The 22,528-nt window shown below is 50.9% G+C and overlaps 1 protein-coding gene across 1 annotated transcript; it reads right to left on the bottom strand.

Moving 5' to 3' along the window:
- Positions 1 to 321: 321 nt before the first annotated feature.
- slc16a6b (solute carrier family 16 member 6b) lies at positions 322 to 22,306 on the bottom strand. Its single transcript, XM_056406653.1, has 6 exons — positions 22,045 to 22,306; positions 20,691 to 20,936; positions 11,815 to 11,958; positions 2,175 to 2,303; positions 666 to 1,475; positions 322 to 591 (listed from the first exon to the last, which is right to left on the bottom strand). Exons 2-6 carry the CDS (start codon positions 20,932 to 20,934, stop codon positions 362 to 364), a joined length of 1,557 nt encoding a protein of 518 aa, XP_056262628.1. The 5' UTR covers positions 20,935 to 20,936; positions 22,045 to 22,306; the 3' UTR covers positions 322 to 361.
- Positions 22,307 to 22,528: the final 222 nt, after the last annotated feature.

Raw genomic sequence — 22,528 nt, 5'->3', positions numbered from 1 at the left:
TTCTAGTCATGTGACGGTGATCCGTCTCTTCATTGGTTCGTCAGGACCAATCGACGAGCTCATCGGTCGTGATGTCACGGACACCGCGTCTGTATCCGTGACGACAACATTTTCCTGAGATGGAGGTGATCGGAGGTGGTCTCACAGGAGGGACGAGGAAGGGAGGGAGAACCTGCAGCATCTGAAGACCCTATATGAAGACCCCCCCTGTGAAGACCCCCTCTGGAGACCCCCTGTGTGAAGACCCCCTCTGGAGACCCCCTCTGGAGACCCCCTGTGTGAAGACCCCCTCTGGAGACCCCCTCTGGAGACCCCCTGTGCGTTGGGGATCCTTCATGTCCCCCATGAGGTGGCGCTCCAGTCAGATTTCCGGACTGTCCTCCGGGGCCAGGTCCACCTCCAGATAGTCCACCGGGCCTCCGTCCTCAGACGGGTTCCCCCCTGGGCTCCGGACCTCCTCGTGGTTCCGGCTCCGGCACATGCCGGACTTGGCCGGGCCGACCAGCGCCAGGCAGACGGCGCTGAGGCCCATTCCCACGGCGCAGGAGTAGAACGCCGCCCCGTAGTTCTGCGTGACGTCCACCAACACACCTAGAAGACAGACAGGTCAGCCTCAGGGGTCAGGGGTCAGGGGGGGGACCGGGAGAAGAAGCCGAGCCCGGTACCTCCTAGCGGCGGCCCCGCCAGCCCGGCGAAGCTCTGGATGAAGACGTACACGCCCACGGACGACGGCATCTTCCGGATGCCCACCACCTCCTCCTCCGCCAGCATGGGGATGTGGGTGGAGCCCACGGTGCCCATGAAGTAGCCGTAGAGGGCGCAGCAGACCACCAGGCCCCAGAACTCCCACACCACGGTGAAGGCCACCAGCACCAGGCACAGCAGAACCACGCAGCCCAGCAGCACCAGCGTCTTCCGGCACCGGACTCTATTCAGCAGCGCTCCGATGGACAGGCGGCCCAGGATCTCGGCCACGGCCATGACGGACAGCGTGGAGGAGGCGGCGCCGGGCGCCGCGCCGCGGCTCTTGCTCAGCTCGATGATGTAGAGCTGCGGGGCGAAGAAGCCCAGCGTGGCGAACAAGCCGAACAGCGAGTAGCAGACGAAGGCCCGGTCCTTCAGCGCCGAGAAGTCCAGAAGCTCCGAGCCGACGGGAGCGGCATCGACCTCCTCGTCCCGGCCCCCCCGGCCCGCCTCGTGGTCGGCCGCCGCGGGCCTCAGGTCTCCGGTGGAGGTGGAGAGGGAGGTGACCCCCGAGTCCTGCGAGCTGATGGAGGTCCTCGTCGGCTGGTTCTCCAGCTCCAGAGCGGTCGGCGGCGGCTTCAGAGGCCGACTCTCCGGCTCTTCGCCCTCCTTCAGGGGCTCGATGATGATTGGACGGAGGAGGAGCCCACAGCCAATTACAGAAGCCTGAAGGATGCCGAGGACGACCAGACAGTAGCGCCAGCCGATGTGTTCCTTCAGCGTGGAGAGAGCTGTGGCAGAGGGAGCGTTACGGCTTCATACGGACTCCCCTGCAGGGCCCAGAGCGGCCACTAGGGGGCAGTGTGGGGAGCTCCCATGACAGATTAAACCCCGGTTTTGGTCATTAACAGTTATTTTGTATAAAAGGCCCAAAAACTCACCAAAGTGGGCATGCATGTCAGGGTTGGTGAAACATTTGATGTGTTTGGGGTCTAACGGTGGTGTTTCAGTCTGATAGGCCACGCCCCTCATGTTCAAGGGACTTCTGTCTGCTCTACTAAACCTAAACTTCACCTACTTAGATTAGTAAAACTAATTTAGGGATGTAGCTTTCTACACATTTGGCCTATCATAAAACGTAGCATGTTATATAACATAAAACATTCAATTCTACCACAAGGCAGCGTAAATTGCCCATTTTTTCGATGTTTAGCCGTTTCCATCGGTTACAAACTCCTCCCACAGAAGGTATGAGATCAACTTCAGATCAGATAGAAGACTTCATGACGAAAGGTTCTCAACATCTCCTGGGACGTCATCCGCCTCAAATCTCTCATGAATGATACGAGTTCAGGCCCGAGCACACGGCGCCACCTAGTGGCAAAAGGAAGTGAGCCGTCCTCCTCCCAGCCAGTTCACCAGGTCGGTCCGGAGCCTCGGAGCGGCGTTCCTCACGAGGACCTCTGGCCCCCGAGAGGCGGAACACTCACCCGGCGCGAAGGCAAACACAGCGAAGGATTCTCCGGAGGAAGCGACCGAGATGACGAGCGCTCGCCGTCTGGAGAAGTACTGGGCGAGGATGGTGAGGGTGGGGAGGAAGGTGAAGCAGTAGCCCAGGCCTGCAAGTAGAGGAGCAGAGAAAAGGGACACTGCAGGGCGAGTGGGTGGGTCAGAGGTCAAGCTTGGCTGCTGCTGGGAGACAGAAGGCATGTGAAGACAAGATAAAAGAGGGGGGGGGGGGTCTGTGGTCCATCTCATTCCATCCTATTGGACCAAAGGCTTCATTAGCGGCAACATCCAATGACGATGTCGACGTCTTCCTGTCTGCTCGGCCACTTCCTGCTCCGTCTCTCGGAGGAAGACGAGGCCGCTCCACATTCCCTGCTCTGCCTCTTCCTCGAGACTAAAGACTGGAGTTCAGAAGCAGCTGATCCGCTTTCGCTCAACGGGCCGGTTCTGGAAGAAACAAGCTGGTTCAGAGTCGCTGTGGACGCCGCCGAAGATCAGATCTCCAAGATCATTCTACCCTCAGACGGACGGGCACGGGGTGGTGGTTGTGTTTGGTGGACGCTCTGGAGGACCCCCCCCTGGCTAACCCGACATGGAGAAGGCCTGCAGCGCTGCTCGTGGTGGTGGACTACCCATCATGCACCAGGCTGAACTGCAACTCCTCTGCCTGATCTTTCCTCCCAAGTCTCCATGGCAGTCTCCTCAGACGCCGTCCTCCCTGAGGTCAGTGACCTCCTGACCTCACGCTGCACTCGTGTCCTCGTGGGTACACCTCCACAGCAGAGTCCTGGAGGTTCCTACTCGCACCAAGGGGACCCCGTTCCCTCAGACCCCCCTCAGACCTTCAGTCTGGTGTCCCCGTCTCAAGAAGCCCACCCTGGACCCGCAGGTTCTAGCCCACTACCGGCCTCCGACCCGACCTTCCTGTCCAAGGTGTTAAGGTCGTCGCTTCCCGACTCCAGAACCAGCTCAAGCGTGACTCCGTGGTTCAGCCCACAGCTCGTTAGCAGCTCAGCTCAGGGTGACTGATGACCTGCTGATGACAGCCAGGCTCTTCCTCACTCCTCATCCTCCTGGACCTGACCCAGTGGATCAGTCCCTCCTCCTGTAGCGCCTCCACTCCACCGCTGGACCACCAGACTCTAGTCCTCCCTCTGGAAGAACTGAATAAGTCTCACGGGGAAGATGCAAGTCCAGACTGCTGCCCGTCTCCTGCGGTGTTCCGCAGGGCTCGGTCCTCGGCCCCCTCCTCTTCAGTCGACGGTCAGGCCACACCCCTCTCCTCCGGTCACTAATCTGGGAGTTAGGTTTGACCCTCACCTGACCTCCAAGGACCATAACACCTGTGCAAAACCTCCTTTTACCATCTCAAGAACATCTCCAAGCTCCGCCCACTTTAACCCCGTCAGATGCAGAGGAGCTCGTCCTCCAGACTAGACCAGAGAGTCCAGAGATATGAGCCCATATCTAGACCCGGGACTCTTCGGGACCGCGTGAGGGAACCCAGACCCTGGACTCTTTAAGACCACGTGAGGGAACCCAGACCCGGGACTCTTTAAGACCACGTGAGGGAACCCAGACCCGGGACTCTTTAAGACCGCGTGAGGGAACCCAGACCCTGGATTGATCATCTTGTTGACAGTGCCATAGGCTCTCTGAGAATGACACTGGACTCGATAGCCCCTCTGAAGAAGAAGACAGTGAGGAAGAGGAGGTTTGCTCCCTGGTATAACCCTCAGACCCGCAAACTGAAGCAAACGTCACGAAAGCTTGAACGCATATGGCGTTCAACTAATCTCGAAGAATCCCGCTTAGTTTGGCGAGATAGTCTTAAAACATATAAGAAGGCCCTCCGTAATGCCAGAGCAGCCTATTACTCATCAATAATAGAAAAATAAAACAACCCCAGGTTTCTCTTCAGCACTGTAGCCAGGCTGACAGAGAGTCACAGCTCTGTGGAGCCGAGCATTCCTATAAACCTTAGTGGTAATGATTTTATGAACTTCTTTAATGAAAAGATTTTAACTATTAGGGACAAGATTAATAATCTCTTGCCCATAACCAGTGCCAATCTGTCCTCAAGTGGAATGGCCTTGGAAACCGCTGTATGCCCTGGTGTATATTTGGAGGATTTTCTCCTATCAACCGTGACCAATTATTTTCAACGGTTTCTACTCAACACGTCTACCTGTCTCTTGGACCCCATCCCGGCGAGGCTGCTTAAAGACGTTTTGCCTTTAATTGGTGGCTCTCATTAGATATTATCAATGTGTCTCTGCTAACAGGCCACGTACCACACTCCTTCAAGGTGGCTGTTATTAAACCTCTCCTGAAGAAGCCCACTCTGGATCCAGAGGTATTGGCTAACTACAGACCGATCTCTAACCTCCTTCCTCTCCAAGATCCTTGAGAAAGTGGTCGCAAATCAGTTGTGCGACTTTCTACATCATAATAGTTTATTTGAGAAATTTCAATCAGGATTTAGAAAACACCACAGCACCGAGACGGCACTGGTGAAAATTACAAATGACCTCTTAATGGCAGCAGATAAAGGACTCTCTGTCCTGGTCTTGTTAGACCTTAGTGCTGCATTCGACACCATTGACCATGACATCCTGTTACAGAGACTGGAGCAGTCGATTGGCATTTCAGGCACGGCACTAATTTGGTTTAAATCCTATTTATCAGATCGATCTCAGTTTGTATTTGTAAACGATGACGCCGATAACCACCAACGTTAATCACGGAGTTCCACAAGGTTCTGTGCTTGGACCAATATTATTTACCTTATACATGCTTCCTTTGGGCAATATTATCAGGAAACACTCCATAAACTTTCATTGTTATGCAGATGACACTCAACTATATTTATCGATAAAACCAGAGGAGAGCATCCAACTCTGTAAAATTCAAGCATGTCTTAAAGACATAAAAACATGGATGACCTGCAACTTCTTGATGTTAAACTCAGACAAAACCAAGTAATTTTAATCGGCCCTGAGCACCTCAGAGATCAATTATCTGGTGATGTGGATTCTGTAGACGGCATTGCCCTGGCATCCAACACCACTGTAAAGAATCTTGGCGTTATCTTTGATCGGGACTTGTCCTTTAACTCCCACGTAAAGCAAATCTCAAGGACTGCATTCTTTCATCTACGTAATATTTCAAAAATCAGGCACATCTTGTCTCAAAAGATGCAGAAAATTGGTTCACGTTCGTTACTTGAGACTGGATTACTGCAACTCCTTATTAGCAGGCTGCTCTAATAAATCTCTTAGGTCCCTCCAGTTGATCCAGAATGCTGCAGCTCGTGTTCTCACTAAAACTAAGAAAAGAGATCACATCACTCCTGCACTAGCTGCTCTGCACTGGCTCCCAGTAAAATCAAGAATCAGTTTTGAAATTATTCTCTTAACCTACAAAGCCTTGATTGGTGATGCTCCATCATATCTTAAGGAGCTTGTCGTACCATATTGCCCCACTAGAGAGCTACGCTCACTAAATGCGGACTACTTGTAGTTCCTAGAGTCTTAAAAAGTAGAATGGGAGCCAGAGCCTTTAGTTATCAAGCTCCTCTTTTATGGAACCAGCTTCCAATTTCAGTCCGGGAGGCAGACACAGTCACCTCGTTAAGAGTAGACTTAAGACCTTCCTCTTTGACAGAGCTTATAGTTAGGGCTGAATCAGGTTCACCTGGTCCAGCCCCTTGATATGCTGCTATAGGCTTATAGCTGCCGGGGACGTTTTAGGATGCACTGAGTACCTATCTCCTCTTTTTCTCTCCTTAAGGATGAATTTTCATCTCTCAATCACACGTTACTAACTCTGCTTTCTCCCGGAAGTCCTTTTGACTTTACGTCTCATGGGGTCATCGGACCCTATGAGACGGCATAGATCCTATCTGCCTGATGGATCGTCTGGGTCGTGGAATTCCTGCTCATGACTACGCCACTGTCCTGTTGAGACTCATCACTCCTCCTCCCCACCGCCATCTGCCTGATGGATCGTGGAGGTCTCCATCGTGGAATATGCCTACTATGAACTATTCATACACTCTGTCATATTCATTGAATGTATTTTAACTCTAAATCTGTCCTTCTGTACACATTACATCTATTGCATCTGTCCATCCTAGGAGAGGGATCCTCCTCTGTTGCTCTCCTCCAGGTTTCTTCCCTTTTTTCCCCCTGAAGGGTTATTTGGGAGTTTTTCCTGGTCCGATGTGAGGTTTTGGGGCAGGGATGTCTATGTGTACAGATTGTAAAGCACTCCGAGACAAATTTGTAATTTGTGAAATTGGGCTATACAAATAAACTGAATTGAATTGAATTGAATTGGACTCTTGAAGACCACTGGACAGCCAGAGGGGGGGCTATGTGAGACTGCTGTTCATTGATTATAGTTCAGCTTTCAACACCATAGTCCCCTCCAGACTGGCCGGCAAGCTGATTGAGCTGGGACTGAACACCCCCCTGTGTGCTTGGATCCTGGACTTCCTGACCGCCAGGCCACAGGTGGTCAGGGTGGGCAGACACACCTCCAAATCCCTCACCCTGAACACAGGATCCCCCCAGGGTTGCGTCCTCAGCCCCCTACTGTACTCCCTGTACACACATGACTGTGTGGCCAGGTTCAGCTCCAACACCATCATCAAGTGGTGGTGGGCCTGATCTCCGACAACGACGAGAAGGCCTACCTGGAGGAAGTTGCTGATCTGTCACTCTGGTGCCAGGACAACAGCCTCATCATGAATGTCACCAAAACTAAGGAGCTGATTGTGGACTTTAGGAGGGTACAACAACAGAGGACGTACTCACCACTGGGGATTTACTGTGGAGAGGGTGAGCGGGTATAAATACCTGGGAGTCCACATCACCGAGGATCTGACATGGTCAACAAACACAGACACTCTGGTGAGAAAGGCAAGGCAGCGCCTCTACCACCTCAGGCAGCTGAGGAAATTTAAAGTTTCCCAGAGGATCCTTCAGTCCTTCTACTCTGGAGCTGTAGAGGCGTCCTGACAGGAAGCATCACAGCCTGGTTTGGCAACTGCTCCGCTCAGGACAGGAAGGCTCTGCAGAGAGTAGTGCGTTCGGCTGAGCGCACTATTGGAACTACACTCCCACCCTGCAGGACTTGTACACCAGGAGGTGCAGAACCAGAGCCGGCAGGATCATGAAGGATCCTCACCACCCCAACAACAGACTGTTTCAGCTGCTGCGGTCAGGCAGGCGCCTCCGTAGTCACGCTGCAAGAACAGAGAGACTGAGACGGAGTTTCTTTCCTCAGGCCATCAGGATTGTGAACTCCGACCTCACCAGGACCCCCACATAGACCCACACAACTGCCCCTCTTAGGCACACACACACACACACACACACACACACTTACTGTAAATATTGTGTTGTTTTTATTGTAAATAGTGTGTACTTGTTGCCCTTGCACATTCCTGCTGAGCATTGCCACTTTCATTTCACTGCACACCCTGTGTGTGTATGTGACAAATAAAACATCTTGAATCTTGAATCTTGAATCTTGAACCCAGACCCGGGACTCTTTAAGACCGCGTGAGGGAACCCAGACCCTGGACTCTTTAAGACCACGTGAGGGAACCCAGACCCTGGACTCTTGAAGACCACGTGAGGGAACCCAGACCCTGGACTCTATAAGACCACGTGAGGGAACCCAGACCCTGGACTCTTTAAGACCACGTGAGGGAACCCAGACCCAGTACTCTATAAGACCACGTGAGGGAACCCAGACCCTGGACTCTTTAAGACCACGTGAGGGAACCCAGACCCTGGACTCTTTAAGACCGCGTGAGGGAACCCAGACCCTGGACTCTTGAAGACCACGTGAGGGAACCCAGATCCTGGACTCTTTAAGACCGCGTGAGGGAACCCAGACCCTGGACTCTTTAAGACCACGTGAGGGAACCCAGACCCGGGACTCTTTAAGACCGCGTGAGGGAACCCAGACCCTGGACTCTTTAAGACCACGTGAGGGAACCCAGACCCTGGACTCTTGAAGACCACGTGAGGGAACCCAGACCCGGGACTCTTTAAGACCGCGTGAGGGAACCCAGACCCTGGACTCTTTAAGACCACGTGAGGGAACCCAGACCCTGGACTCTTGAAGACCACGTGAGGGAACCCAGACCCTGGACTCTTTAAGACCACGTGAGGGAACCCAGATCCTGGACTCTTTAAGACCACGTGAGGGAACCCAGACCCTGGACTCTTGAAGACCACGTGAGGGAACCCAGACCCTGGACTCTATAAGACCACGTGAGGGAACCCAGACCCGGGACTCTTTAAGACCGCGTGAGGGAACCCAGACCCTGGACTCTTTAAGACCACGTGAGGGAACCCAGACCCTGGACTCTTGAAGACCACGTGAGGGAACCCAGACCCTGGACTCTTTAAGACCACGTGAGGGAACCCAGACCCTGGACTCTTTAAGACCACGTGAGGGAACCCAGACCCAGTACTCTATAAGACCACGTGAGGGAACCCAGACCCTGGACTCTTTAAGACCACGTGAGGGAACCCAGACCCTGGACTCTTTAAGACCGCGTGAGGGAACCCAGACCCTGGACTCTTGAAGACCACGTGAGGGAACCCAGATCCTGGACTCTTTAAGACCGCGTGAGGGAACCCAGACCCTGGACTCTTTAAGACCACGTGAGGGAACCCAGACCTCGGACTCTTTAAGACCGCGTGAGGGAACCCAGACCCTGGACTCTTTAAGACCGCGTGAGGGAACCCAGACCCTGGACTCTTGAAGACCACGTGAGGGAACCCAGACCCGGGACTCTTTAAGACCGCGTGAGGGAACCCAGACCCTGGACTCTTTAAGACCACGTGAGGGAACCCAGACCCTGGACTCTTGAAGACCACGTGAGGGAACCCAGACCCTGGACTCTTTAAGACCGCGTGAGGGAACCCAGACCCTGGACTCTTTAAGACCACGTGAGGGAACCCAGACCCAGTACTCTATAAGACCACGTGAGGGAACCCAGACCCTGGACTCTTTAAGACCACGTGAGGGAACCCAGACCCTGGACTCTTTAAGACCACGTGAGGGAACCCAGACCCTGGACTCTTGAAGACCACGTGAGGGAACCCAGATCCTGGACTCTTTAAGACCGCGTGAGGGAACCCAGACCCTGGACTCTTTAAGACCACGTGAGGGAACCCAGACCCTGGACTCTTTAAGACCGCGTGAGGGAACCCAGACCCTGGACTCTTTAAGACCACGTGAGGGAACCCAGACCCGGGACTCTTCGGGACCGCGTGAGGGAACCCAGACCCTGGAATCTTCGGGACCGCGTGAGGGAACCCAGACCCGGGACTCTTCGGGACCGCGTGAGGGAACCCAGACCCTGGACTCTTCGGGACCACGTGAGGGAACCCAGACCCTGGAATCTTCGGGACCGCGTGAGGGAACCCAGACCCGGGACTCTTCGGGACCGCGTGAGGGAACCCAGACCCTGGACTCTTCGGGACCGCGTGAGGGAACCCAGACCCTGGACTCTTCGGGACCGCGTGAGGGAACCCAGACCCGGGACTCTTCGGGACCGCGTGAGGGAACCCAGACCCGGGACTCTTCGGGACCGCGTGAGGGAACCCAGACCCGGGACTCTTCGGGACCGCGTGAGGGAACCCAGACCCGGGACTCTTCGGGACTGCGTGAGGGAACCCAGACCCTGGACTCTTCGGGACCGCGTGAGGGAACCCAGACCCGGGACTCTTCGGGACCGCGTGAGGGAACCCAGACCCGGGACTCTTCGGGACCGCGTGAGGGAACCCAGACCCGGGACTCTTGAAGACTACGTGAGGGAACCCAGACCCTGGACTCTTTAAGACCACGTGAGGGAACCCAGACCCTGGACTCTTTAAGACCACGTGAGGGAACCCAGACCCTGGACTCTTTAAGACCGCGTGAGGGAACCCAGACCCTGGACTCTTTAAGACCACGTGAGGGACCACAGACCCTGGACTCTTTAAGACCGCGTGAGGGAACCCAGACCCTGGACTCTATAAGACCACGTGAGGGACCACAGACCCTGGACTCTTTAAGACCGCGTGAGGGAACCCAGATCCTGGACTCTTTAAGACCACGTGAGGGAACCCAGACCCTGGACTCTTGAAGACCACGTGAGGGAACCCAGACCCTGGACTCTTTAAGACCACGTGAGGGAACCCAGACCCGGGACTCTTCGGGACCGCGTGAGGGAACCCAGACCCGGGACTCTTCGGGACCGCGTGAGGGAACCCAGACCCTGGACTCTTGAAGACCACGTGAGGGAACCCAGACCCTGGACTCTTTAAGACCACGTGAGGGAACCCAGACCCTGGACTCTTGAAGACCACGTGAGGGAACCCAGATCCTGGACTCTTGAAGACCACGTGAGGGAACCCAGACCCTGGACTCTTTAAGACCACGTGAGGGAACCCAGACCCGGGACTCTTTAAGACCACGTGAGGGAACCCAGACCCGGGACTCTTTAAGACCGCGTGAGGGAACCCAGACCCTGGACTCTTTAAGACCACGTGAGGGAACCCAGACCCTGGACTCTTTAAGACCACGTGAGGGAACCCAGACCCTGGACTCTTTAAGACCGTGTGAGGGAACCCAGACCCTGGACTCTTTAAGACCACGTGAGGGAACCTAGACCCTGGACTCTTTAAGACCACGTGAGGGAACCCAGATCCTGGACTCTTGAAGACCACGTGAGGGAACCCAGATCCTGGACTCTTTAAGACCGCGTGAGGGAACCCAGACCCTGGACTCTTTAAGACCACGTGAGGGAACCCAGACCCTGGACTCTTTAAGACCACGTGAGGGAACCCAGACCCTGGACTCTTTAAGACCACGTGAGGGAACCCAGACCCTGGACTCTTTAAGACCGCGTGAGGGAACCCAGACCCTGGACTCTTCGGGACCGCGTGAGGGAACCCAGACCCGGGACTCTTCGGGACCGCGTGAGGGAACCCAGACCCTGGACTCTTTAAGACCGCGTGAGGGAACCCAGACCCTGGACTCTTTAAGACCACGTGAGGGAACCCAGACCCTGGACTCTTTAAGACCGCGTGAGGGAACCCAGACCCTGGACTCTTTAAGACCACGTGAGGGAACCCAGATCCTGGACTCTTTAAGACCGCGTGAGGGAACCCAGACCCTGGACTCTTTAAGACCACGTGAGGGAACCCAGACCCTAGACTCTTTAAGACCACGTGAGGGAACCCAGACCCTGGACTCTTTAAGACCACGTGAGGGAACCCAGACCCTGGACTCTTTAAGACCACGTGAGGGAACCCAGACCCGGGACTCTTCGGGACCGCGTGAGGGAACCCAGACCCTGGACTCTTCGGGACCGCGTGAGGGAACCCAGACCCGGGACTCTTCGGGACCGCGTGAGGGAACCCAGACCCGGGACTCTTCGGGACCGCGTGAGGGAACCCAGACCCGGGACTCTTCGGGACCGCGTGAGGGAACCCAGACCCGGGACTCTTCGGGACCAGCTCGCGGCTCCTTAACCTGAGCTCCTGAAGGCTTCTTGGTCAAATGCATGATTGTGATCCCAGGTGGTGAAGCTGAGGGTTTGATCAGTACCTGAGACCACGCCCATGGTGAAGTACATCTCGTTGATGGAGCGGCAGAAGGCGGAGGCGACGGTGCCCAGGCTGATGAGGACGCCTCCCATCATCACCACCGGGCGGAAGCCCAGGCGGTGACTCAGCATCGTGGACAGAGGCGCTGGAAACACCCCAAAAACACGAGTCAGCTCTGGAGCGACCTCAGAGGTCACGGAGTCCGGGGAGGAAACAACGAACGGCCGAACACGACGGGGCCCCCGGCGCCGGATGACAACCCGGTATGTAACGGGAGGAGAGCAGGGGCCACAAACGATGTCCTGTGAGGGCCACATCACTGTTCCCTTCTCTGATGGGGGCCGGGGTCAGGGGTCAGTTTGTAACAGAGACAGTGGGACGATCGCAGGGTGCCTAAGTCAGGGTCCTGACATGTGGACCAGTGGGTCCAGGACTTTAACCCAGATGACCAGGACCAACTGAACTCTGGGTATAAACATGAATGTAGAACATGTTGCGTACCAAGAGGCTTATATGTTGAGCGTCTTTCTTTAAAAACATATCAATTATTTCAAACTCTGCGTAAATGAACATGTGATTATAACACATTTACATGACTTTTCCAAAACCTTTAAGATTCAAGTTTTTTCCATGACTTTTCCAGGCCTGGAAACGACCAATTTAAAATTCCATGACTTTTCCAGGTTTTCCATGAGCGTATGGACCCTGATGAATGTAAATATTTATTGTTTTCCAGAAAGCCACACAGAACCACATATTAAGAACCCTCTCTGGGTTCTTCACAGAAAGAAGTCAGTAAATAACACTATTTGTGAATAAATAAGGTCCTTATCGAAGCTTTTCCATTATTCTCTTCTTTTGACCGGGCTAGTCGAGGATTTCTGTGGCCAGACTAAAAAAAAATCATAATGAGGAGGCGGGCCTTAGTTTGGGGACCACTGGAGTCGATCTCCACGTGAGTGACCCGGAGGAAGTGAACTCTGAACTTTACATCTTCAGCTTCTTTTAAATGGCTATTTAAAAAGGCTAGAAAAGTAATTGAAAAAATAAAATCCCAAAATATTTTGAAAAGTAATGCAAATGAGTTTTATTCAAATGTTAATTAACATGGAATATATACGGTATGCTTTGGAATTCTCATTGTTAGTTTAAATACTACATCTTCTCACATCTACACAGTTTTCAAAACATGTTTAATCATGGAAATTTGGTTTAAAGTCATGGAAAGATCCTGGAGACCCACTGGTCATGTGGATGAACCTGTTCACTGGTCATGAGGATGAACCTGTTCATTGGTCATGTGGATGAACCTGTTCATTGGTCATGAGGATGAACCTGTTCATTGGTCATGTGGATGAACCTGTTCATTGGTCATGAGGATGAACCTGTTCATTGGTCATGTGGATGAACCTGTTCATTGGTCATGAGGATGAACCTGTTCATTGGTCATGAGGATGAACCTGTTCATTGGTCATGTGGATGAACCTGTTCATTGGTCATGAGGATGAACCTGTTCATTGGTCATGAGGATGAACCTGTTCATTGGTCATGTGGATGAACCTGTTCATTGGTCATGTGGATGAACCTGTTCATTGGTCATGTGGCTGAACCTGTTCATTGGTCATGAGGATGAACCTGTTCATTGGTCATGTGGATGAACCTGTTCATTGGTCATGTGGATGAACCTGTTCATTGGTCATGTGGCTGAACCTGTTCATTGGTCATGAGGATGAACCTGTTCATTTTATGTGGATGAACCTGTTCATTTTATGTGGATGAACCTGTTCATTGGTCATGTGGATGAACCTGTTCATTGATCATGTGGATGAACCTGTTCATTGGTCATGTGTATGAACCTGTTCATTGGTCATAAGGATGAACCTGTTCATTGGTCATGAGGATGAACCTGTTCATTGGTCATTCAATTCAATTCAGTTTATTTGTATAGCCCAATTTCACAAATTACAAATTTGTCTCGGAGTGCTTTACAATCTGTACACATAGACATCCCTGCCCCAAAACCTCACATCGGACCAGGAAAAACTCCCAAATAACCCTTCAGGGGGAAAAAAAGGGAAGAAACCTGGAGGAGAGCAACAGAGGAGGATCCCTCTCCTAGGATGGACAGATGCAATAGATGTCATGTGTACAGAAGGACAGATTTAGAGTTAAAATACATTCAATGAATATGACAGAGTGTATGAATAGTTCATAGTAGGCATATTCCACGATGGAGACCTCCACGATCCATCAGGCAGATGGCGGTGGGGAGGAGGAGGGCGGAGTCTCAACAGGACAGTGGCGTAGTCATGAGCAGGAATTCCACGACCCAGACGATCCATCAGGCAGATAGGATCTATGCCGTCTCATAGGGTCCGATGACCCCATGAGACGAAAGTCAAAAGGACTTCCGGGAGAAAGCAGAGTTAGTAACGTGTGATTGAGAGATGAAAATTCATCCTTAAGGAGAGAAAAAGAGGAGATAGGTACTCAGTGCATCCTAAAACGTCCCCGGCAGCTAAAAGCCTATAGCAGCATAACAAGGGGCTGGACCACGGCAAACCTGATTCAGGCCTAACTATAAGCTCTGTCAAAGAGGAAGGTCTTAAGTCTACTCTTAAACGAGGTGACTGTGTCTGCCTCCCGGACTGAAATTGGAAGCTGGTTCCATAAAAGAGGAGCTTGATAACTAAAGGCTCTGGCTCCCATTCTACTTTTTAAGACTCTAGGAACTACAAGTAGTCCCGCATTTAGTGAGCGGAGCTCTCTAGTGGGGCAATATGGTACGACAAGCTCCTTAAGATATGATGGAGCATCACCAATCAAGGCTTTGTAGGTTAAGAGAAGAATTTTAAAAGTGATTCTTGATTTTACTGGGAGCCAGTGCAGAGCAGCTAGTGCAGGAGTGATGTGATCTCTTTTCTTAGTTTTAGTGAGAACACGAGCTGCAGCATTCTGGATCAACTGGAGGGACCTAAGAGATTTATTAGAGCAGCCTGCTAATAAGGAGTTGCAGTAATCCAGTCTCGAAGTAACGAACGCGTGAACCAATTTTTCTGCATCTTTTTGAGACAAGATGTGCCTGATTTTTGAAATATTACGTAGATGAAAGAATGCAGTCCTTGAGATGTTCTTTACGTGGGAGTTAAAGGACAAGTCCCGATCAAAGATAACGCCAAGATTCTTTACAGTGGTGTTGGATGCCAGGGCAATGCCGTCTACAGAATCCACATCACCAGATAATTGATCTCTGAGGTGCTCAGGGCCGATTAAAATTACTTCGGTTTTGTCTGAGTTTAACATCAAGAAGTTGCAGGTCATCCATGTTTTATGTCTTTAAGACATGCTTGAATTTTACAGAGTTGGTTGCTCTCCTCTGGTTTTATCGATAAATATAGTTGAGTGTCATCTGCATAACAATGAAAGTTTATGGAGTGTTTCCTGATAATATTGCCCAAAGGAAGCATGTATAAGGTAAATAAAATTGGTCCAAGCACAGAACCTTGTGGAACTCCGTGATTAACGTTGGTGGTTATCGAGGCGTCATCGTTTACAAATACAAACTGAGATCGATCTGATAAATAGGATTTAAACCAAATTAGTGCCGTGCCTGAAATGCCAATCGACTGCTCCAGTCTCTGTAACAGGATGTCATGGTCAATGGTGTCGAATGCAGCACTAAGGTCTAACAAGACCAGGACAGAGAGGAGTCCTTTATCTGCTGCCATTAAGAGGTCATTTGTAATTTTCACCAGTGCCGTCTCGGTGCTGTGGTGTTTTCTAAATCCTGATTGAAATTTCTCAAATAAACTATTATGATGTAGAAAGTCGCACAACTGATTTGCGACCACTTTCTCAAGGATCTTGGAGAGGAAGGGGAGGTTAGAGATCGGTCTGTAGTTAGCCAATACCTCTGGATCCAGAGTGGGCTTCTTCAGGAGAGGTTTAATAACAGCCACCTTGAAGGAGTGTGGTACGTGGCCTGTTAGCAGACACATTGATAATATCTAATAGAGAGCCGCCAATTAAAGGCAAAACGTCTTTAAGCAGCCTCGTCGGGATGGGGTCCAAGAGACAGGTAGACGTGTTCGAAGTAGAAACCGTTGAAAATAATTGGTCACGGTTGATGGGAGAAAATCCCTCCAAATATATACCAGGGCATACAGCGGTTTCCAAGGCCATTCCACTTGAGGACAGATTGGCACTGGTTATGGGCAAGAGATTATTAATCTTGTCCCTAATAGTTAAAATCTTTTCATTAAAGAAGTTCATAAAGTCATTACCACTAAGGTTTATAGGAATGCTCGGCTCCACAGAGCTGTGACTCTCTGTCAGCCTGGCTACAGTGCTGAAGAGAAACCTGGGGTTGTTTTTATTTTTTTCTATTATTGATGAGTAATAGGCTGCTCTGGCATTACGGAGGGCCTTCTTATATGTTTTAAGACTATCTCGCCAAACTAAGCGGGATTCTTCGAGATTAGTTGAGCCATATGTTCAAGCTTTCGTGACGCTTGCTTCAGTTTGCGGGTCTGAGGGTTATACCAGGAGCAAACCTCCTCTTCCTCACTGTCTTCTTCTTCAGAGGGCTATCGAGTCCAGTGTCATTCTCAGAGAGCCTATGGCACTGTCAACAAGATGATCAATCTGGGACGGACTAAAGTTAGACCAGGAGTCCTCTGTTATATTGAGACGTGGTATCGAATCAAATACAGAAGGAATCGCTTTAAATTTAGCTACAGCACTATCAGTTAGACATCTAGTGTAGAAACTTTTGACTAACGGAGTACACCCGTAGTATAAATTCAAAAGTTATGAGGTTGTGGTCTGACAGAAGAGGATTCTGTGGGAAGACGTTCAAATGCTCAATGTCAACGCCATAAGTAAGAACAAGATCAAGCGTGTGGCCAAAGCTGTGAGTGGGTTTCTGTACTCTCTGACAGAAGCCAATCGAGTCCAACAAGGAGATGAATGCAGCACTAAGGCAATCATTATCAACATCCACATGGATATTAAAATCTCCAACAATAATAACTTTATCGGTTTTAAGAACCAAACTTGATATAAATTCTGAGAATTCAGATATAAACTCTGAATATGGACCTGGTGGCGGTACAGAATCACAAATCGAATTGGCTGTAGTGTTTTCCAGGTTGGATGTGAAAGACTAAGAACAAGGCTTTCAAATGAGGTGTAGTGTAATTTTGGTTGAGGATTAATTAATAGGCTCGATTCAAAGATGGCTGCTACTCCACCTCCTCGACCGGTGCCTCGAGGAATGTGAGTATTAATATGACTTGGAGGAGTCGATTCATTCAGGCAGACATATTCTTCATGGCTCAGCCAGGTTTCAGTTAGGCAACATAAATCAATGTGATTATCTGATATTAAATCATTCAGTAACACAGCTTTAGATGACAGAGATCGAATATTTAGGAGACCACATTTAATAGACCTATTTTGTTGCACTGCTGAAATAATTGTGTTAACTTGTATAAGGTTATTGTGTACGACTCCTCTTCTGCTTACTTTTGATTTATTTAATTGAAGTGGCCGTGGGCAGACACAGTCTCTACTCTAAAGTCAAGGGTGGGTAACTGCTCGAATGGAAGAGCAGAGAAGGGTGTTAAACTACAACTCTGCTCCCGGTTCCTGATCTGAACCCTGGGTTGTCATAGATTAAGTCCGGTGATCAACTTGGTCATATTCGCAGAAATGAGACGCGCTCCGTCCAACGTGGGATGAATGCCGTCTCTCCTCATCAGATCAGGTTTTCCCAGAAAGTCTTCCAGTTGTCTACGTAGCCCACATTATTCGCTGGGCACCACCTCGACAGCCAGCGGTTGAAAGACGACATTCGGCTATACAATTCGTCTGTCTGCAAATTTGGGAGAGGGCCAGAGAAAATTACGGTGTCCGACAACGTCTTGGCATAAGCACACACCGATTCCACATTAATTTTAGTGAGTTCCGAGCGCGGGCTCGGCGTCATTACCACCGGCGTGTATTACAATCTGACTGTATCTCCGCTTATCCTTAGCCAGCAGCTTCAAACAAGACTCCACGTCGCCCGCTCTGGCCCCGGGAGGCACACGACTCTGGTCCGTGGCTTCGCTATTTTCACGTTCCTGACTATAGAGCTCCCGATAACCAGGGTGTGTTCCTCAGCGGTGTGTCGCTGAGCAGGAAAACTGGTTCAAACGTGAAGTGGTTGGTGCACAGCGGGCTTCTGTGTAGACTTACTACTCCTGCGAACAGTTACCCAACCATCCGGCTGCACGGTTACCACGGGAACAGCTATCAGCTGACTGTAGCTCCGCCCGGCTACGGGAGAGGGCGGGCTAACTAGCATAGCTGTCTGAGCTTCGATAGCGCGGAGCCGTGCATCTAACCCACTTAGACCTGCCTCCAACCTAGCAAATAAACTACACTTGTTGCATGTATCGTTATCATTAAGGGAGGCAGGGGGATAACTATACATGAGACACACTGAGCAAGAGGGAGCGGGAGGGAGAGAAGAAGAAGTCATGCTCGCTGTTGAGCAACCAGAGCTTACCGGAAGAGTGAGATGATGTGTTCAGGAGCAGCTGGGAAAATCAGACTCCTCATGAGGATGAACCTGTTCATTGGTCATGTGGATGAACCTGTTCACTGATCAGGATGATGAACCTGTTCATTGGTCATGTGGATGAACCTGTTCATTGGTCATGTGGATGAACCTGTTCATTGGTCATGTGTATGAACCTGTTCATTGGTCATGAGGATGAACCTGTTCATTGGTCATGAGGATGAACCTGTTCATTGGTCATGAGGATGAACCCTGTTCATTGGTCATGTGGATGAACCTGTTCATTGGTCATGTGATGAACCTGTTCATTGGTCATGTGATGAACCTGTTCATTGGTCATGAGGATGAACCTGTTCATTGGTCATGAGGATGAACCTGTTCATTGGTCATGAGGATGAACCTGTTCATTGGTCATGTGGATGAACCTGTTCATTGGTCATGTGATGAACCTGTTCATTGGTCATGTGATGAACCTGTTCATTGGTCATGAGGATGAACCTGTTCATTGGTCATGTAGATGAACCTGTTCATTGGTCATGAGGATGAACCTGTTCATTGGTCATGAGGATGAACCTGTTCATTGGTCATGAGGATGAACCTGTTCATTGGTCATGTGATGAACCTGTTCATTGGTCATGAGGATGAACCTGTTCATTGGTCATGAGGATGAACCTGTTCATTGGTCATGAGGATGAACCTGTTCATTGGTCATGTGGATGAACCTGTTCATTGGTCATGAGGATGAACCTGTTCATTGGTCATGTGGATGAACCTGTTCATTGGTCATGTGGATGAACCTGTTCATTGGTCATGTGGATGAACCTGTTCATTGGTCATGAGGATGAACCTGTTCATTGGTCATGAGGATGAACCTGTTCATTGGTCATGAGGATGAACCTGTTCATTGGTCATGTGGATGAACCTGTTCATTGGTCATGAGGATGAACCTGTTCATTGGTCATGGATGAACCTGTTCATTGGTCATGAGGATGAACCTGTTCATTGGTCATGGATGAACCTGTTCATTGGTCATGAGGATGAACCTGTTCATTGGTCATGTGGATGAACCTGTTCATTGGTCATGAGGATGAACCTGTTCATTGGTCATGAGGATGAACCTGTTCATTGGTCATGAGGATGAACCTGTTCATTGGTCATGAGGATGAACCTGTTCATTGGTCATGTGGATGAACCTGTTCATTGGTCATGAGGATGAACCTGTTCATTGGTCATGTGGATGAACCTGTTCACTGGTCATGAGGATGAACCTGTTCATTGGTCATGTGGATGAACCTGTTCATTGGTCATGAGGATGAACCTGTTCATTGGTCATGTGGATGAACCTGTTCATTGGTCATGAGGATGAACCTGTTCATTGGTCATGTGGATGAACCTGTTCACTGGTCATGAGGATGAACCTGTTCATTGGTCATGAGGATGAACCTGTTCATTGGTCATGTGTATGAACCTGTTCATTGGTCATGAGGATGAACCTGTTCATTGGTCATGAGGATGAACCTGTTCATTGGTCATGAGGATGAACCTGTTCATTGGTCATGAGGATGAACCTGTTCATTGGTCATGTGGATGAACCTGTTCATTGGTCATGTGTATGAACCTGTTCATTGGTCATGAGGATGAACCTGTTCATTGGTCATGTGTATGAACCTGTTCATTGGTCATGAGGATGAACCTGTTCATTGGTCATGAGGATGAACCTGTTCACTGGTCAGGATGAGGATGAACCGTCACAAACAGAACTGAAGAGAAGAGAAGAGTTTACTCAGCCGACTATTTCTGGGTTAAACGCGTCATACGTGTCGGTGAAGGGGCGTGGCTTATCTCCGTTGAAAAATATTTTCCGCTATCCGCCACGGAATAAATAACCATGTTTTCTACGTTATACTTCTTGTGGAAATGCCACACACGTCGTGACATGTAGCGCCCTGGTGTCTGGGGTCATGACGTCACCCGGAGGCGCACTTAGCTCCGTGAATGTCTCCGACTACGTGAAGGACTTCCGCATCCAGCGCCACGTGAGCAGCAGCAGCCAATTAGATTCATCAACAGAGGAGCAGCTCAGCGCTGATTGGCTCTCACACCGCAGCGTTCCGTCCTCCCTCCGCTCAGCTCAACTTTGTTTACACTCCGTGACTTATTGAGCGCCGTAATAATCGCGCGACACAATGAATCGATAATGAAATTCGTTGCCAACTATTTTAACAATCGATTTTTATCGATTCGTTGTTGCAGCTCTAGACTCCATCACGTCGTCGCGGTGACAGGCGGCTACAGACGAGGGGAGGACTGACCGGCGAAGGTGAAGATGAAGACGCAGATGGAGAACACCCAGGACACGCGGCTGTTGCTCTCCCCGAACTCCTCCATCAGGTCCTGCAGGAAGACGCCCAGGCTCTTGATGGCGCCGTAGGTGCAGACCTCCACCAGGAAGAAGGCGGCGGCCACGGCCCAGCCCCAGCCGCCGTCCGGCACCGCCGGGTACACGTTGGGGCCCAGACACCCGGGGGGGCCCCGGGGGGCCCGGGGGGTCCTCATGGCTGCAGGGAGAGACGGGGACGTCGTCAGGGAGTCCATCCACAGGACGCAGTATCAGGGGGGGGGGGGGGGGAGACCACGACGCCGCTCCCCACACACACACTGATGCTAAGCGGCCGGCTCGGAGGCGTCGGCCCACCGGACCGAGGAGGGAGAGGAAGAGGAAGTGAAGGATCGCCTCGCCGTTACCCCGACGGGGAGGAGCGGAGCACAGGAAGTGGACCGCAGCGCGAGTTCACTCACCAACACTGTACACCGTGTCCTCTCCCCGGGAGGAGGAGGAGGAGGAGGAGGAGGAGGAGCCTCCATCCTTCATAAACCTGTGAACTCTAACTGTGTTTCTGATCTAGTCATAACTCATATTTTAAAGTGACGGAGGAGATAATCACATTTGACGCGGTTTTAAGAAATTTAATGCACAAGTTTATCTGCCGGGTTGATGACTCACACAATGAGCTCATCATGTTTGATCAAATATAAAGTCCAGCGCTCCTGTGGAGACACGGCTGTCTGTCGCTCTGTGTGCTTCATGGTGGTTTTGTATGTAGTTTATTATATTTGAATGTTGTGCACTATCTGGACCTTGAGTCTGATTGATAACTGAATAATCACAGATGATTGGTTCTGTCTGGTGACAGCGTGGTGAGGTTCTGTTGAGGTTCTCCTACATGGATTTATTATCTTTAACCACCTCCCTCCAGAACTCTCGTGTTTGACTGACTTCCGGTTTCAATGGACGCCCCGTCGTCCCGGTGAGTCCTCTGAGGATGTGGACTCAGTCCAGCTGGACCTCATGAGACCTTCATCCTGGTTATCTACTTCTAAACGTTTCTGTTGTCTTCTTTGTGTAAATGTATTTGGCAGTTGTAGAACTCGCAGCAGATGACGCGCTCCGCTGCGGAACAGGGACTGTGATGACGTCATGTGCGGTTCTCTAATCTCAGTCCCGGGACGCCTCAGATGGACCGGCTTGGTCACGTGACCCAGACATGGACACGTCACGGTCCGCCACACAGCCCACCAGGCGGGTCCCCCTAGACCACATGGGTCCCCCTAGACCACATGGGTCCGGGTCCAGGTCCAGGCTGCCGTCCCGAGGGGCGTGCTTACCGGGCGCGGGGCTCCTCTCCAGTCTACTCCATCGTGTCTCCGACGGTTCTGAACGGGTTTAAATGTGAACGTTGTTGTAACTTTAGGGAGAGAAAGCCTCCCGGCGTCGGGCGGTCTGCTTCACTGCCGCCGCTCCTGGCTCACGGAGCTACTTCCGGTTTCCTAACCGGCTCAAACCGGAACTCAGACGCGGATCAAACTCGGATGCGTGAACACGCAAAGGCGCTCCTCGTTTAGACAGGGAACTCTCTGTCTCTCTCTCCCTCTCTCCATTACAAATGAAAGCATTATTATTATTATTAACACAAACCAAACAGACAATAATTTGCTTTGCATAGTTTTTTTCTCACGCGACTCTTTTATTTCTTGGTTCTTTTCACTTGTTTTGGTTTGTGAGCCAAACACTGAGCTCTGTTACACAGGACAGCAGGCACACACACACACACATAGTGTGTCATACATGAAGACATAATACATTTAATTA

This window comes from Pseudoliparis swirei, chromosome 23 (assembly GCF_029220125.1).
Source record: "Pseudoliparis swirei isolate HS2019 ecotype Mariana Trench chromosome 23, NWPU_hadal_v1, whole genome shotgun sequence".
NCBI lineage: Eukaryota > Metazoa > Chordata > Actinopteri > Perciformes > Liparidae > Pseudoliparis > Pseudoliparis swirei.
Note: the sequence above shows the minus strand (reverse complement) of the source record. Positions and strands in the feature narration are given on the sequence as shown.